We start from the raw sequence: 18,711 nt of genomic DNA, 5'->3' as shown, positions 1-18,711 counted from the left end.
GCTGAATATACATTTGTGGATAGGCTTAGATAATTTACATTTTCATATTACTTCCACTGCTCCCTACATACCTTTTGTGTACAGATTAATTTGAAAGCTTACAGAACTGCAATTTGAGCACAGAATCCCATTTGGCAAAACAAACTAATAGCTATCAAGAGCCTTGTAGTCCTCTCATTTTTAAGTTACTAACAATGATTCTTTCATGCATTCCTGGTCATAAGTTTAATAACTATTCTGCTTGAATGGAGCCCCTATACTCAGAGAGAGCCTCAAAAGAAGCAGCAGCTTCTGTAACACTGCTTGCTTCCCAAGTCTGGAATTTTCCTTCCCTGGACACAAAACCAGATAAAACAGTTCTGTGTGTACAAAGTGCACCAAACCAGGCTGGTGACTTCAGCCACCTCTTTTATGTGCCTGTGGGACAGAGACATGGTCCTATCCTCTCCCTGACCCCCTCTGCATCTTTGGGCAAGCCTTCTGCAGGACATCCAGCCAGCAGTGCCATGCATTTCCTTAGCACAGAAGCTGCAAGGCCCTTAAGGGAGCCATGTGATGGGGAGGGAGAAGGAACTCCTGACTGCCTTCACACAATTCATACCATGAAAGGTCCAGAGACCATCCACTCACAGAACTTTCAGCAGATGAGGAGGAACACAACAATATAGCAACAGGATAACAACACAAGCTTGTGCTGGCATTGTCAAGAGCTCTGCTGAGCTCTCTCTACTTTGATCATTTAATGACAGAGGGTAATTTTCTTTAATTCTATTTAATGCCATCTATTTTCAGAAAGGGGGAAAGGGGGAACATATAGGAGTGTGTGCACATGCTACATGTATATCTTTAAAAGGAAGGAAAACAAACATTTATCACACAGTACAGATAATAGAGCCCATCCTAGACACTGAATGCATCCAAATCCAACTGCAATACAGCAGTCCAGGAACCGCATGGTGGGGATCCAAGCACAAGGTGATAATCTGAACAGAATTCAGACCAAACTCACAAGGCCTTGTTTTATTCCTCTTCCCTGTTCTTCTACAGGTATGAATTACTCCTGGCATGAGTCAGACACAATTTTCACCATTACCTCTAGAACAATTTTACAGTTACAGTTCCAGGTAATAGGGTGTGGTATCAGCAAAAAAGGTCAGAAAAACACAAAAAACATCTTGAACAGGAGATCTGGAGATGATTAGAAAAAGAATGATAAAAAAAATGTAAAACACCTTAAAAAGACAGCTCTTGAGGTAGCTGCTTCCTCTGCTACTTGATCCGAGAAATGCTGCTAAAGGTAATAAGTGTAAATACATCACTTTCACTTTATTTTTATAAAGCTTTGTTAGTTTTAGCTATTCACATTTTTTTATTGCTTGTTCTAAACTAAGACTACTGGGCATCCTTCAAGAAAAACATGCACAAGAGCCTCAGTAGAATTGTTCTATCCTCTGCAGCACAGAGTTTACAACAAAACCCCATCAAGTTGTGAAGTAAGAATCCTAGACAGAAACAACGTGGCAACTAAGATTACTCCAATATTTCCACATGCAATGCAAGTAAAAATAGATAAGAGTGGAACAAAATGAAAAAAAAATGTTAATTGAATGAGGAGAAACACACCTACATGGTTTAACCATAAAGCCTACAGTGAATGACACAAAACAGTGAGTCTGTAACAGGGCTGTGGCAGATCAACATGCCCTCCAGTCAGCACTGAACTAGCACTCCAACACAGGAACAAATTATGCTGTAATCAGATTAGCCAGCTTCTGGTTTGTAACCAAAAATCGAGTATTTCTTTTATCTTCAAAAGATCTATTCAGTCTGCATTTATTCCTTGTAAATCTGACTACAAATATCGTAGCTGAAATCTGAGGAAAGCTGTAAATATGAAATATAACAACCCTGAGATGCCATCAAATTCTTAGGTAGAGTCTCCACATTCAGAATTTTTCATGGTGTGGTGAAATATTATTTAGAGCATATTCTTTTATTACTTCAGATGCTATTCCTTTTTATAATATAATATCTTTCAATATATTCTTCTTTGTGCATCTCTCAATAATCTTGACCTGTCATGGGTAAGGGCTCTGAACTGAGGAAAACTGCCAATAAAATAAGGATGGGAGAGAAATATGGATTTTAACATCATGGATCCATCACGCTGAATATATCTCTCATGATTATAGGAGAACTAGAACAATTTATGGGTGCATGCAATTGTGGATTAAAGGGACTGGATATGAAATGAAAGCCATGTGAACAGCTGATTAGGAAAATGACAACAAACTCAGGACTACTCAGAGCACAGGAAAAAGTACTACAGAACAGAACAGAGCAATAGGAAAATCTACTGGAATTGGATGAGAGGTCAGGGTTTAGTGACAGAGCAACTTCCTTCTGCAGAAGCAGCATGTACACTTTCTGCTTGGCACCTGAGGAAGAAGGAACAGTAAGTTGTCTCTGCTTTGCAAAGAAAGAAGAGAGTATAACTGTACTAAAGACAGTAAGTAACCTAGAGATAATTGTGTTTCAAATACCCAGATATGCAGTAATATAGCAAATACAATTGAGAAAAATGTAATGAGTAAGATTATTCCAGCAGTCACATTTGACTGATTCAGGAACTTAATATGCTTATCCATTTGTTCTTCCATTATACTCTGTATACAATGAAATGTGTCCATCACCTAATATGAATCTAGGTTTGACCATGTATTTCTAAAAAATTAAAATTTCACTGAGAAACTGCATTTGTAACTCAACCAATGATGAAAGGCTGACACTAACAAAAACTTCAGAGGGAACACTAGATCTAAGCAAACTTTTTTTAGATAAAATAAATGTTTGCACATACAATGTTCATGTCCAGGAGACAATTTTTTTAACAGCTCTGTTTGTGAGAAAATAATGAAGTGTGCCTATTGATACTCTTCCTGCATCTGCGTTAGGAATAAGCCCTTTTCATCATGTAAATGTGATATACTTCTAATTAAAGAATCCATGCAATATCATTAAATTTACCTTAACACAAACACACAACAAAAACTGCAGCAATATAACTTCAGGATGAAGAAGAGTTCCTGCAGAAGATCTTAGCATTCCAATGTGTGCTTACATAAAATGGAAAACAATGTTAAAAAAAAAAAAAAAGTAACTGCTTTGGTTTACTTTTAATATCTTTAATTACTGTTGTTCAAATTAATTACCTTATAATAATAAAGAAACAATGATGATTTTTATTCTTCTCTGCTATGCACAATTAAAGTACTTGGTATCATGACCTCAGTGATACTTTTAGAGAAAACAGAATTAGTGGCAAGTCACACACAATTCCATCAGGAAAAGATCATTTGGCTTTCTCAGATCCGAGATATAACAGTGATAGCAGTACACAGCACAAGCTAAAAAAGAGCTGTGATCAGATTTGATGGATCAACAGCATTGAATGAGACTTTCAACCGCTACTGTTACTTCATAATTGCAGAATATTTTGCAGAATATGTCACATTTGCAGAAATTGTCACTCAGAAGAGATTAAAATGCCCTGGCCTTCACTGAACACTATGTTGCCTTTGTTCACACAGAACAGAATCAATCCATGAACTCGTTAGTCACATGACAATGTCATTAGCTGTTACTGCTCTCCAGTTAAGTAATAATAATAGAATTGCATAGGGAGGATTTTACAGTCACGTGACAAAACCCTTGTTATTATAGCTAAGATGAAATCAAGAGTTTTGCTTTCACAAGGGAAAAATAAAGTTTCAAAATATACAGAGAAAACCTTGAGACCTTTTTCTTCAAGAAAAAAACCCCAAACATACTGAAGAGACACAAGAACAGTTAGTTCTTCCTTGCTAATATTTTTCTGGCAGGTAGCTGTTGTGGATTGAGATTTCTGTTCTTCCTGAGTTGAAACTGGTCTTGCAACTTGGTCTTTGACACCCCACAAACCTACCTTACTGCTAAATAATTCATTATGATGAAATACGGAAATGAGAACGTTTCCTAAGGGGTATTTATTCAAACTGATACATTGATTCAAACTGAAAGAATTTGGAGCACTGACTTTCAGGTACAACAGTAAATACCAATAAGAACCAGTTCTCACATGGTCCTACTTTTATTATCAAATTATACTGGATTTGTAACATGCTCCAGAGAGGAACTGCAGTCTAATTAAAACTTTCTTTTGTTATATAGTGTTAAGTGATAAAGAATGATGATTCTAACATCCAGAGAATCCAGCAAATCAAAGCAGAATAACAATGTATACAGCATTTTTTAGCATGAAATTGCATGGACACTAGCAGAGTTATGACCCATACAATAGCAGTTTGTTTGGATGGAAGGAAACTCTCCTGCTGGAGAAATAAAGTACACCAGGAGAAATAAGAATCAAAGTGGCCTTTTCGTTTATTTGGTAATGTATACAGGTTCTGAAAAAAAATCAAAAATTTTCATCAGGAATTCTTTTTGCTTATCTAACTGCCTATCTTCACTTACTACATTTTAACCAAATACATTAAAATTAAGGGGAGAAGGGGAGGCTCCATTGCCTGAACCCAAATTTTCATATTGTAGAGGAGAAGAAAGCATTTGTGTGGTTGCTTTATAACTGATCTGAAATGTACAACTTTGCATCAGTTCCACAGCAAAGTTAGCTTCATTTTCCTACTGAAGGGAGATAGATCTGTAGTTTTGGTCATAATTTCTTTGCCTGGGCTGGTCTCTTGAGAGAACATGAGCCAAACACCAACAAGCAGGTACACTCTGAGCACGGCCGACTGCCGAGGGAGTCAAGCCATGTACACAGAGTGGGAAAGAGTTCAGCAGAGAGCTGGAACTGTCCTCTCTGCAGCCATCCCAGGGGGGATTCAAAAGCAGCTAATATTGAATCAACCCATCTGTCATTTATGGTTTGGCTCAACAAGCCAAATGCCAACATTCTTATTTCAGCCATACTGAAACACTTTAGATCAAAAAGCCAATGGAGAAAACTTCTGAGAACAGCACTCAAGACTTAATTAGAAAAAAAAAGAATTAAAGTAATTTTTTAAACCACAAAAACAGATACAAAACCAATAACATTCCACAGGAACAGAAGTTTCACACATACTCAGCTTTCATTTTTACATAAGACTTGAGAAAATGGGAACACAGCCTTGTGTTGTGAATATATGTACTCTCTACTGGAAAAATGAAATTGGTTTTTTTTTTTGCCAAGCATGAAAGGTGACATCCCAGAAGAAGGGAAGGGGAAGGAAACAAACCCAAAAGGCGAAACATGCACTTTTAGAGTTTTACTTACAATTTTTATTTACTTAGAAACTGGATCCTTTTCCTCATGATCCTCCTGTAAGTGTTATGCTATGTACTCTCTGGAGCAGCAGTAAGTGCAAAGTGTGAGGAACAGAGAGTCATGCTCTCATGCATCAGTAATGTCTGGGATATAAAGTTAGTCTAGTTGACATATCATTTCTCTAGATGCTGCACATGAAAATTGTCATGAAAATAGTTTTACCATCCTTCCCCACTCTGCAATGTGCCATTCTTGTGCATGAGAATATACAGAAGCTTCATCTGTCTTTGCTGCTTTCTAGAAATTACCTTGAATTTATAAGATGCTAATTGATGACTGTAGACAGGTGGGAAAAAAAGGCAGTCTTATTTTGAACATCCACAACTTTTTCAATTCCTTTTAAACATCCCCTCCAGTTACATTATTTTTAGCCCCTTGCCTTTTTTTGTAAGGTATTTAGCTGTCATAATTTCATATTTACTGACTGTCATATTCTCAGAACTAGTACTTTCAAGAATATAGAACACTAGTAGATGCTCTCTTGGTTTTTTCTACCTTTTATCTCAGGCTCAGGGATTACCAAGCAGAGTGAGAGGAAAGCTGATCCCATCCATTACTGACTCTCCAGCCAAGACAGTGACACCTGTAAGTATATCTGAACACATTCTGCTAATGACCCATTGCCTACACTCAGGACAAATGTTATGATTACAGCAACATGAGAACCAGCCCAATGAGCACAACAAAAAGCTGTGCTTACCTGAACAAACAGGCAGTGCAACATGATGATACGGCTGGGATGATCTTGCCTGCTTGTTATCATGGCATAGCAGAGCAGTACAACCCCAGCAGGTGCAGAGGCAGGATCCCAACCCTGTAACACATGCAAAAAGAGCCACCTCATGCCCCTTACAAGCAGCAGCCTGCTGCTGAGTCTGGACGTGAGCTCACACAGATGGACACACTTCCATTTTCAGATGTCATTCAGCACTACACATCTTGTTCCATGCTTCTTACAGTAAAGAGCACTCAGCTGTACTGTGCCCCTGCTGTCTGGCTGGAAATCCATCTTTGGGGCAACATTCCCCCTCTGACAATATAATATTGATAGATTCAAAAGAATTATTCCAGACATGGAAACTATTCAGAAATTACATCTCACTCAGCAAAAGACACTTTGCAGTTGAATCTGTCATGTAATTCTGATTCCCCAAAACTGTCCTCAGGTCTCTAAATACATAGAGGAACTGGACCACATGTCCCTGCAGTGAGTCTATTTCCCCTCCTCCTCAATGTGTACTTCCATGCCTTTTCTGACCCTCTGGAGATACCAAGACCTGTATGCAGTCAAAAGTATAGTTATAGATGGATCTTCAAAAAGGCACACAGATACCCAGCAGTGCTGCTACCAGCACCTTCCTCATTGATCCATGTCCTGCACAAAGCTACTTAAACCACAAGGATATTCTTTCCCTCTAAGGCATTTTCAGTGCTCTCACTGATAACTAGGGAAATGTCTGCTGGCTTTTAGATTTGATGTAGAATCAGTAACATAGAAACCTCAGGTCATGAAAGATCCTCAGACAGCTTTGTAAAATGAGAGGCATTAGCCTTGCTGCCTCTGCAAATCCCGGCCTAGATTATTTTTTAAGTTTCTCTTCCTGTTGTGCATTAAATGCTGTTGCTTATTTTAGGATGGAAGTGGCTGTGGGGTAAGAAATCCCAGTGTATATTTTATATATCAACATGTTAGGTAACATCATTATTATTTTATCATACAAAGAAGTTCTGAAATTTCACTATCACATCATTTGCTGTTTACCTACAAATGTGCTCACATCAGATGTTTCTAAATTATTAAATAGCTTTCTGACTTAAACCTCCAAAATTCTTCTCTGAAGGAATGTAGGGAACATTAACTTCTTCAGCTTTGTACCATAGTCAGCATTTATTCTGCAGACCTGGAGATACTGCTATTTGCTGAATTTTTTGTTAGAAGTGTTCTACAAAATGTTTCAAATTATCTAAACTGTATCTTCAGAAACTTAAGTCCCTCTCCCCTCCTAATTTTTGGTTCTTTTATTTGTTGCTTAGATGTCAGTTCAAGATGTTCCTGGTTTTGCTCCAACTTACCTGCCATGTTGACCCAACTCCTTAGTCTTCCCTGGGCAGCAAGAGGTTGTTACAGACTCCCAGACTCACTGACATCCAACGGACTTGAACAGTAATATGGATTACAGACCAAGTTTTCCAGAGCTTTTGGTATTGTACAGTTTAGGTTTTAAGATCCTGAAGTGAGAAATCTCACAGAGGCCATACAAAATACCCAGCATCCTTGAAAAGTTTCATCCCATGCCTACTACTTGAAAATGAAGTCATATTAGCTAAGTTTTCTAAGAGCTACTGCACTTTGATTGTACTTTTATCAAGGGTTGTTATAGTTTTTAGCTCAGATTTCTACACTTAAAAGAGAGAAAACAAATTAGTGTCTTGTATGGGGAGAAGCACTATTCTAAGATCCACTTGAGACCACCAAGACTCACTTTAAGACTCACAAGAGCAGCACTCTCCACAAACCATCCTGAGTAATTAATAGGAAACTTGTTCTTAAAGGGAGAGGAATACAAAATCTACAGAGAGGAAGAGTCACTGCTGCCTTCCCACAGCCTGCTTTTGCATCTGATTTGTCAAGATAACTAACTAGGTAATCCACTCACTGGTGGAGCGAGATGATCCTTTGCAGAGCCTGAACCCTCTGAGCAGCCATCCTATTCTATGTGCTCCTACAGGACAGAGGAAAGCACAAGACAAGCAGTGGACATGGCACAGACAGATCCTCAAGCATTCACATTTATCCTTCAGGGCTAAGAAACACTTGAGAGTTCTCAGAGCACAGGGTTTCTCTTTGAATAAGCACCACTACTATAGCAGACATGTAACTTCCAAGAACTCCTCTCCCACATATCCCCAAATAAAGCACTATAAACTTTCAATTACCATTTCAACAGCTTTTGGTAGGTAACATACTTGGATCATTACTATAAATTAATAAATCCAGATGGAAAAAAACCAAAAAAATATAACTTCGACTCATGTACAATACAACAACCTTAGCAAATGAAGATAATAAACTAGAAATTCCTAGCACATGTTCCTTTCATTAAGAAATTTTTTATAAGACTTGAAAATTGAAAGTAATTTTAGGTTATCTTCAGGAAGAAAAGCATATAGCTAAAGATTAGCACAGTGAAAATAAAACTAGTATAGAAAATCAACTACTGCATTGAAAAGCAGAAAGGAAAATTGGATTATAATTTTCTATCATGAAAAACAGTTGCTTAGGAACAATTATTATAGAAGTTTACTGTGGGCTATTACTACTTAGCAGGCCTAGGACATGTGCACAGAGTAGGACTAACAAAGTTTATCAGTCTGGCCTGGCTACCTGTTCCAAATAAGAGGGGGAAATCACAACTAGAAAAGCTGAAACATGTTGATGGCAGGCAAACATCTTACAGAAGGGAAAGAAAAACATAAATCATCCCTCAAAGATAAAGGAATCTTCCCCTTTGAAAAGCTGCTAAGCAGTCAGTCATCAGTCCAAAAGTCAGACAACATGCACAATAGGAGAAACCCAGGCTGGGCCAGGAGGAAAATCAGCACAACCAGGTGTTCCTCTGAACTAACACCAGTGCTGACAGAAGATGACAGGAGGCACCAGACCAGCTCTGAATCCACCCCTTCAGTCTGCTGGACATTCACCTATTTGCTGGTTATGCTGATATGACACCTGCAGACAGTGACAGGACAAGAAGGAATGGCTTTAAACTAAAACAGGAGAGATTTGATTAGCTCTTAGGAAGAACTTCTTTACTCAGAGGGTACTGAGACAACTGGAACAGGTTCCTCAGAGAGGTTGTGGATGCCCCATGGCTGGAAGTGTTCAAGGCCAGGCTGGTTGGAGCTCTGAGCAAGCTGATCCAATGGGTGGCATCCCTGCCCATAGCAGGGGTGCTGGGATTGGACAATCTTTAAGGTCTCTCCCAACCCAAACCCTTGTATGACTTTGCAACACAGCACAAAGCTTTATGAAAATTCTCCACTCTGAATGCTCTGCAAAACTGTTTGTGCTGCAGCAGCACCAGGCTTTGTGGTCTGCATTCTGTTTTCTACAGATAAACCACAATCCTCTGGTTTATGATCCCTCTTCCTACCTGCATGAAAGGCCTCATAGATGCCAAATATTTTTTATAATATCCTCACTTCTTTGTTCTCTTCACTAAGATAAATACTGACCTCAAACCCAGTATTTAATCAAGTTCTAACACTAAAAATGAATTCCAGTCATGCTCTTCTGAACTGGCATCATCTGAGCTCATGACCCCAATACTGATATTTTATTCATATGAGCATTTTTTTTTTTTTAACAAAAGGGAACTACATTCAACTCTTCCAGAAAACAAGTTATCCACTTCCTACACAGCTTTGAGAATAAACCTAAAAATGGCAATACTTGATATGCTATTATTTCACTTATTTGGGGTTCTTGTAGTAAATCTCACATTCTATCCCTAATGCCAGAGCTTGCCTTTTATCTGTATTTTTTTCAATATTGACAAAAATTTATTCAAACACATCAGACTGGTGGTTACAATAGAGCTGTGCTTACAAATGCACTATTGGAAGGAAAAAGCATAGTTGTAAAGAAACAGATATAGAAAATAAACCCAGACTTTAGTCAGTCATCTTCACATTATATTCCACACATTTTATTTCACTAAAAATAGTATACTTGATTGTGATCTTTCAGTGCTAAACAAATAACCATTCTACTTCAAGACAAAATTGTTAATCTATTCCAGAGAACACTGCCTGTCAACTAATTACTGTTAAGCTTTTTGCCCACATTTAATTACCAAAACTTATATTTAAACACCGCTTATCAACGCAAATCCTTTAAGCCTCCTGCTAAGGAGGAGTGCAAGTGGCTACACTCACAAGTAAGAGCACAAACCTGTATACAAGACTCACTGTATGCCCCTCAAGTCAAAGGCCTTCTGCTAAGGCATTACCTGACACTGTGCAACAACCTGAGGTATGAAACCAAGTTACAAAGAATTGGATGAACACAGTTTAACTGCCAAACTTTTCTTTTTCTGCTGAAGTTTGCAGAGCTGGAAAGTCTAACACAGCCTGATGACGCAGACCCACCATGCCAAACCGCTTTTATTTGGGGATACCAATATTGGCAGGAATTCTTCAAGTAGCCAGTTATTATAACCTTCAGCTTCTGTGGTGGCAAATGCTGCTGGGAGAGTGTTTGACAAATAGCATGCTGGTTATTAACATTTACATTGAAAAGTATGCCATATACATCCCACACATTTCTGAATCACTACTCTACCCTCCTCATGCAAATTTAAGAAATTACTTATATTTTCATGGAAATCTTCCAGTTTTACGAAATTATGTCCCCCAGAGAGGTGAATTTCATTTGTTTGGTGACTACATGAGAGCTAGGGTATAAATAAACTTGCAGATATATTGCAGTGGCTCAAGCAAAATGACTATGAAGTATTAGCATAGGAAACTGGGAATTGTAGCTGACCAAAGAAGTTCTCAGTTAAATTAGTGAGTGTACACAGCAAACACAATAATGCCTAATAACTAAACCCAAGAAATCCCACAAGCCTTCATCAAAAACGAACATGTGGGGGGAAGAAAGCCTACCTAGTATGAAATAAATAAAGATATATGTGATGCTGAAAAAATTAAGCATTCTCTTCTACCTACTTGCAGGACACACAGAGTGAACTCAAAGCTGGATTTTCTGAGGTTTGATAACAATGTTGTTATCCTTTTACTCGAGACCTCAGGAATTACATTTAGTTGTCCAGAATATGAGAGATTCAAACATGATTTTTTTTTCCAGTGCCCAGTATGAAGTAGATCCATCAAACCTAAATCACATGATGATTTGTATATTTGTCCCATACACTAGGCTATAAAAGGAAATTACCCCCCTCCATAGCAACTCTTCTACCTTTTTGATCTCAACAAGACCACTGAAACATATTTTCAGAAGAAAAAGCATCTCATCAAAGAGGCTGACAATCTGAAACACAGCTGCCACATTGTGCAGTACTCCCTGAAGAGACTATGTCTAATCAAGAGTCTGGAAAATAATTTTACAGGTCATTTCAAGCAAGACAGTTGAGACTAGAGATAAAAATTATGTTATGTCAATGGCAGACACTGCTTTATTGCAGGCAGGAAAGAAATCATTAAAAATGTTATTTAACAAAGAGTAGGTTTTTAAGTATGTACTAGGTTTGGTAATTTTGAGAAACACTTAGCTGGAAAACCACAAAAGTTGAGGAATAGTCTATGTCTAAAGGCAGTTATGCACATTGGAACCCTTTTTCCCCCTGTTTTCATGTCATAATTTGTGTGCCTCGTTTACTTTACAACTGACATTTTAATACACAATTATCCCTTCTCACATCTATAAGAAAACATTTATTTTTCACAATGCAAAATATTGCCAAGTATAAATAAGCAGTATAACCAGATGTCAGATTGAATTAGTGTCTTCTCACTAGCCTAGTACACTGACAATCTGTCCTTCACTAACATTTTTTTAGCAGGGAAGTTTATAAAGAAGTGCTATCAAATCCTACTGCACATGAGCATTCATATTTGAGATTAGATGTTAAAATGCACTTTCCATCCTGTTTTAAACCCCCACACCGGGCTCTTTCCCAATGAAATACTTGCACAGGAGGGACAAATCCCAACACATGCACATTTTTGCATTCCTAGAGTCAATCTTCTGACATGTATATTGCAATGTATTTCTTGATACATAAGGTGCAAGACACAATGACTAGATGGAAGAGCACTACTAGAAAGAAAATGTTTACTTGCATATAATTTCTAACACATCTTAAAAGTCTTAATTCTTAGAAAGCAGCCTCATCTTTTGGAAATAACTAATTTACAAATTCTATAGATTGCCCAAATATTGGGTTTCCTGCTTAAGGTTCTCAATTCAAAAGAAAAGCAGGATTTTTCAGCACAAAATTCAGTTTGAATTTTGTTTTGCATCAAACCACATATAAAGGTAAAAGCCTTCTATCCACTGCCAGTAGACTGTGTGACCCTACTTGGCATAGCTGAGGAGTTCAAGGTACCTTCTTGAAATCTTTTTTGCAATAAAGGTAGCAGCTACCTTGGATACAATAAATCTGTTCTCCAGAAAGAGGAGCTACAATACAGGAAACAGATCTCTGTAAATGGTTCGTGTTTTTATTATCATCCAAAAACTACAGCACTTAACGGCAGTCACAAAACAACACATGAAAAGCATGTTCTACAAACAACATATGCACTAACATCAGCATTAGCACTAAATCACCACTTGAGAAAAAACTTTTCCTTATTCAAGCAATAGTCACATGCCATACTATACCAGTAAGTGTGTTACCCTCTCAGTAATGTTTAAAAGGAAGTAAAACTCAGCTTTTTTTGGACTGTCCTCTGCACATGGTCCAGCTCATTATTTATTAAATTCTTGGCCATATGAAGATCTCTAGCAAAACTGATGACTTTTGGCTGAAAAGGCATATCTACAAAATGTACCTGAAATGGGATGTAGTTGGAAGCTAGGCAGAAAAACTTAAAAACTGTGCTTGGTAATCACCGTAGCCTGGAGGAGCCTATTCACTCACTGCATTCATTCCAGCCAGCCAAGGAAGTCCTGGCAGTGCCTATGGATCTCTGTGAGGTGACTCTTCCACATCCAGAGAAAGCCCAAAGAACAACTTCTCCATGACTAACGTGCATGTCAAAAACAAGCCCTTGATAACTTCCCGTGGTTAGTGCTACCCTTGCTCTACAAAGCAACTTGATTAGGATGCAGGTTTTCCTTATGGCCACTGTGAGGTAATGAGAGGCAATCTCTCATTGGGCCTGTGCTGGACCAAGAGCTGCTAGCACAGGCACTTTTTTCACTTCACTCTTGAAGGGAAAGTATCAGCACCCCACAGACCGGCACATTTTGTTTGAGGAGATGATTTGAAACACTTATGCAAGATCTATCCTCTCACAGCTGCACAACCATTCTGAATGAGTAGATGGCAAAAGAATTTCAGAATTGCCATATTAGTTCAAAGCTTTAGTCCACTAGTGAGAACCAATCTGAAATAAACATCATAAGGCTTTTCTTTTCTGAAAGGATTCATTAGGTAGATGCATTCATATATTTTGAGATATATTTTTAAGTCCAGTGTGCCTGCTTCAGCTATTGAGCATACTGAATTAGTGATCCACAAAGACGCTCAAGAACAGCAGTACAGCAGTAAATTTTGAAAACTCTGGTTGTTCTTAGCTGAGTTGATAAATATTCAAGCACCGTAAGTGTTCCCAGTTTCATTGTTACTATTCCTTTCCTATATCCAGGTAGCTGTCAAGCGGCTGGTAGGTGGCTCACAGATAAAACAGCAAATATTAGGAGAGAGTGGTAACTGGAATTTACCAGTTAAGCAATAAAATACAATTTCTGCAAAAGAAAGTACACATCTTCTAGCAATCCTCTGAGATTTTAGGACTCATCTTGCATTGCTTAATACCCATTTTCCCCCTCTGTTGGATAGCTTCTCCCCAGAAGCATTAACAAGTGGTAATTACAGTAGTCATGATGACAGCACATAACCAGGGGGACACTGTCAACACTGAACGCCAGTCGACGTGGACGTTAAGTTGTGGTTCCTGGAACCTTTGTAATCTATTTTTACATAATTTAGCTTTTATTGAATATGTTCTTACACTCTGCTTTAAACGATAACTACCTGCCAAAACTCACGCAATGAAATTACACGAGGCTACATGGCTCTTACAAAAATAATGATAGGAGGATGGTTTTTTTTGCAATTATTTTGCAATAAGGAAAGGAGGATGGTTTGATGCACACACCTGCAATGTGCGCTCTCTCGGTGGGAGCAACCGATCACAGGAGTTAAAATTTCTGTAATTACATTTAACTCATTAGACGCCATCGGTTTTATGTACACGGACGTCTCTTGTCCGGCTCTCCACAACTGAACCCAAGCCACCCTCCGCCTCCCTGTCAGCGGGAAGGCACCACGGTGCTCTCGGAGGAGACCTGCCAGCCCGGGCACGGCGATGCCAGCGCTGCTCCTGCGCCTTTCCAAGCGCAGCCACCCCGCTCGTCCCCCGGAGAGGGCAGAGCACGGGTCCCCCCGCCGCGGCTGCCGCCGCCCCCCGCCCGCTGCACCTGTCCCGCCACCGCCTCCCCCGCGCCCGCTCCGCCCGGCGGGACTCACACCGGGTAGAAGGCGTAGGGCGGCAGGGCGCTCTCCTCGCACAACTCCGCGTCCAGCAGCAGGTAGTCCTGGCTGTCGTTCCGCCGGGCCCCCGGCGCCGGGGAGCTGCCCTTCCGCGGGGCGTAGGGCTGCGCCTGGCTCATGCTGTCCCGCGGCCGGGCTGCGGGGCGGCGCGGCGGCTCCCTCGGGGCGCGGCGGGAGCGGCGCGGGGGCGCCGCCGCTCGGGACCGCTCCGGGCTCTGCCCCGGCAGCGCCGCGGCCCCGCTCGCTCCGCGCCCCGGCACCGAGGGGCTCCCGGCAGCAGCGGCAGCGACAGCAGCAAAGTTTGCGGCGCGTCAGCCGGCGCGGCTGTCCCCGGCCGGAGGGAAGGGGCGGGAGGTGGGAGGGAGGGCGGCGCGCGCCGCGCCCCTCCCCGGGGGCTGCGGTGCCCCCTGCGCGCCTCCCCCGCCGGCACCGCCGCGACCCGGCCCCGCGGGGCCGTGTCCCGCCGCAGCCCTGTGCGCTCCCGGCCCCGCAGCGCTGCCCCGGGCTGGGACCATGTCCCACTGAGCGCCTCCCGCCGCTTCGCCCCGGGCACGGCCCGCGGTGCTCTGCCATGGAGCCCGCCGGACGCTCCCGGGGGAATTCGGCAGGAGCGGCGGCGCGGCTGGCGGTGGCTCCCCGCGGCTGGGGAACAGAACTCGCGCTTGGATGTTCTGAGGTGTGGTAGTACAGCCTGCGCTGCGCTCGTGTCCTCGTGTAAGTGGCCGAGGAAGAGCATCAGTGAAAATTAATGCTAATCCAGTACGCCCAGAAAATCTGCAACTTTAAGTCTTTCTTCCCCATAAACTGGAAAATTTCCTTGGAAATTGTACTTCCTTTGCAGGCTCTTTGCCGCTTTCTTTCATCTCTGAAACATCCTCTTACAAACCCTGTTCACCTGTTTCAGAGAAGAGCCAGTTTTTATTCACCTCTAGTAATTTCAGTTAAGAGCAGGGGCAAAATATCAAATATCGTAGTAAAAAGAACCCAAAACAACACAGTATTTTTGCAGTAATAACACTTACGCAAAACCCAGTCCACTTGTATTTCTCAGTTCTGCTTCACTAGTAGCACTTTGTTTGATGACAGTTTGCAGATTAATAATTACAAACTTTTCTAGGAAAGGTGTATCTCACTGAAGAATTAATATCTGGCCTTTAGGTATCTTTCACTTTTAACACAGTGCTTGCTATTTCATAAGGGATTATTTAGAATTAAATGTTGTAAATGTATAGTTGAAACATTCGTGCATCCAAATAAAATCACTCCCTCGCTCCTGGCCACGTTCACTTATTGAATTCTTTCCAGTGTTTGTGTTGGAATAGCCCACATCCCTGTACTCTCTAGGCATGCACACCTTCCTCTGATTTAGTGATGTGCTTAGAAAATAACTGGGCAAGCCCCAGTACAGTTGTTTGCAGAGCAGGCTGACACTCCCGTGCTCTCCAGCAGCCCTAGCCAGACCATGGTTTCAGTGCCTGCCTGGGCCACTGGGACTCCTCTCACCTACTGAAACTGCCAGAGGAAGAGATGTGTAAAGAGACCTGCAGCTCATTTACGTGGTCTTTAGAGGAGCTGCAGAAATACCTGCAGTCAAATTTCTGAAATTTCTTTTGTCCTCCTAGCTATGGCTCTCAAAATGACACTCTGATGGGTTTTAGAAATCTTTTTGAACAATTTTTTTTCTGCTAAAGATATTTTATTTTAAATAGGAAGTATAGTACCAATGATACCATGTGTATTTTATAGTTCTCATGCTGATTCTTCTTTCATATTACTATAAAAACAGACAATCCAAAGTTATGTGCAGGCTCTGCATTTGAGAAATATATTCTTGATAATATCTCACATTTTGTTGAAAGAAAATTGTTTTCTAGAATACTTTGTGATGGAATTTTGATGTGTTCTACTGCTTTTGTGCATAACCATTTAATTTCATTTGTTCTATTCTGTTATGAAGAGAGTACTTCTCCACTTAGTGTTTTCTTGTATATTCCCCAAATGTTTGCAGTTACTTTTTATTTCAAGTAGTCTATTTGATATTAGACTGTTGTTTCAAACCTTTTTTTCTAGGTACTTTTTTTTCCCTTCCCTTCCCTTCCCTTCCCTTCCCTTCCCTTCCCTTCCCTTCCCTTCCCTTCCCTTCCCTTCCCTTCCCTTCCCTTCCCTTCCCTTCCCTTCCCTTCCCTTCCCTTCCCTTCCCTTCCCTTCCCTTCCCTTCCCTTCCCTTCCCTTCCCTTCCCTTCCCTTCCCTTCCCTTCCCTTCCCTTCCCTTCCCTTCCCTTCCCTTCCCTTCCCTTCCCTTCCCTTCCCTTCCCTTCCCTTCCCTTCCCTTCCCTTCCCTTCCCTTCCCTTCCCTTCCCTTCCCTTCCCTTCCCTTCCCTGCCCTTCCCTTCCCTTCCCTTCCCTTCCCTAGCCTTGCCTTCCCTTCCCTTCCCTTCCCTTCCCTTCCCTTCCCTTCCCTTCCCTTCCCTTCCCTTCCCTTTCCCTTCCCTTCCCTTCCCTTTCCCTTCCCTTCCCTTCCTTCCCTTCCCTTCCCTTCCCTTCCCTTCCTCCCTTCCCTTCCCTTCCCTTCCCTTCCCTTCCCTTCCCTTCCCTTCCCTTCCCTTCCCTTCCCTTCCCTTCCCTTCCCTTCCCTTCCCTTCCCTTCCCTTCCCTTCCCTGCCCTTCCCTTCCCTTCCCTTCCCTTCCCTTCCCTTCCCTTCCCTTCCCTTCCCTTCCCTTCCCTTCCCTTCCCTTCCCTTCCCTTCCCTTCCCTTCCCTTCCTTCCCTTCCCTTCCCTTCCCTTCCCTTCCCTTCCTTCCCTTCCCTTCCCTTCCCTTCCCTTCCCTTCCCTTCCCACCTTTCCCTTCCCTTCCCTTCCCTTCTTCCCTTCCCTCTTCCCTTCCCTCTTCCCTTCCCTTCCCTTCCCTTCCCTTCCCTTCCCTTCCCTTCCCTTCCCTTCCCTTCCCTTCCCTTCCCTTCCCTTCCCTTCCCTTCCCTTCCCTTCCCTTCCCTTCCCTTCCCTTCCCTTCCCTTCCCTTCCCTTCCCTTCCCTTCCCTTCCCTTCCCTTCCCTTCCCTTCCCTTCCCTTCCCTTATTTTTTTCCTCCCCTCTGGTATATATTCTTCTTTTTAAAGTGAATACCATCCTACTTGGTTGATGGGCTATCAGATCCTCTGATTTCAGAGCCTGCACAGCCACTTTCTCTATTCCATTCTGCTGCTTCCTTCAATCTTGTGCGTACTGATTGAATGCCCTTAGATTATTTCCCATCTTCCACATGATACCTGTGCATCTCTCTCAGCTTCCTGGTGACATTTCTCATTTTCTCACTTGCTACCCTACCTAGATGCCAAACTTTTCTTGGTCTTCATTCTTTTTTTCAGCCTCATAAGTTCTGGTATTGCCCAAGGCACTCTTACTTTCTCACCAATCCCAAACCTTTCACAAGTCCTGAAGCCACACTCAATAGGTGTTATTGATGACACAGCTGTGTGATTTTCCAGGAACATTGGGCAGATAAATTACAGGAACAAAAAAATGTCCAAAGCCCTTGAAAGGAAAAAAAAAAAAAAGATGCAGAGGTAAAATTCTGAATCTTTTTCAACCTGATTTATATTTTAAAAAGACATCTTTCTACATACTGTAGGTCTTGTCTCCATTGCCTACTTACAGGGTGAAAACATGCAGCGCTATGGGAGTGGGCCATACTTCTACCAGAGGTCAGATAAGCACAGATGTTCTGAAATCTGTGGGTTTTCCAAGAGTCACAAGATGATAGGAACACTGGCTAGAGGTAGTGTGTCCTTTTGATGCATTTATTTTGGAGTGGTTTAGGATAGGGGAGTGGACTTGCATTTTTTGCTTTTTTTAGGCTAGGGATGATAATCCATTCTGTAACTATCTGAAAGCTAGTGAGGTTAAAGATAATTACTTTGGATGCCAAAATACTGGAATGAAGAAGCAAGGTGTGGTCCTTTCCTTCTGTCAAAGAAAAGAGATTCCTAGCAGAGTACAACTTTACTCATTATACTTCTTGCAAGTATTTCCAACACC

General features: G+C 41.4%; 1 protein-coding gene across 1 annotated transcript in view; it reads right to left on the bottom strand.

Moving 5' to 3' along the window:
- Positions 1-14,795, bottom strand: part of TRPC6 (transient receptor potential cation channel subfamily C member 6) — a 77,401-nt gene extending 62,606 nt beyond the window's left edge. The window contains exon 1 of the mRNA XM_014252599.2: positions 14,653-14,795. Coding sequence (XP_014108074.2) covers positions 14,653-14,795 — 143 coding nt within the window. The remainder of the gene's footprint in view (positions 1-14,652) is intronic.
- Between the last annotated feature and the right edge of the window lie 3,916 nt (positions 14,796-18,711).

The sequence above is a fragment of the Pseudopodoces humilis genome, chromosome 2 (genome assembly GCF_049639895.1).
Source record: "Pseudopodoces humilis isolate 2021_Gansu_Grassland_sample_001 chromosome 2, ASM4963989v1, whole genome shotgun sequence".
In the NCBI taxonomy this organism is placed as follows: Eukaryota; Metazoa; Chordata; class Aves; order Passeriformes; family Paridae; genus Pseudopodoces; species Pseudopodoces humilis.
This window is presented reverse-complemented; position numbering and strand designations above follow the sequence as displayed.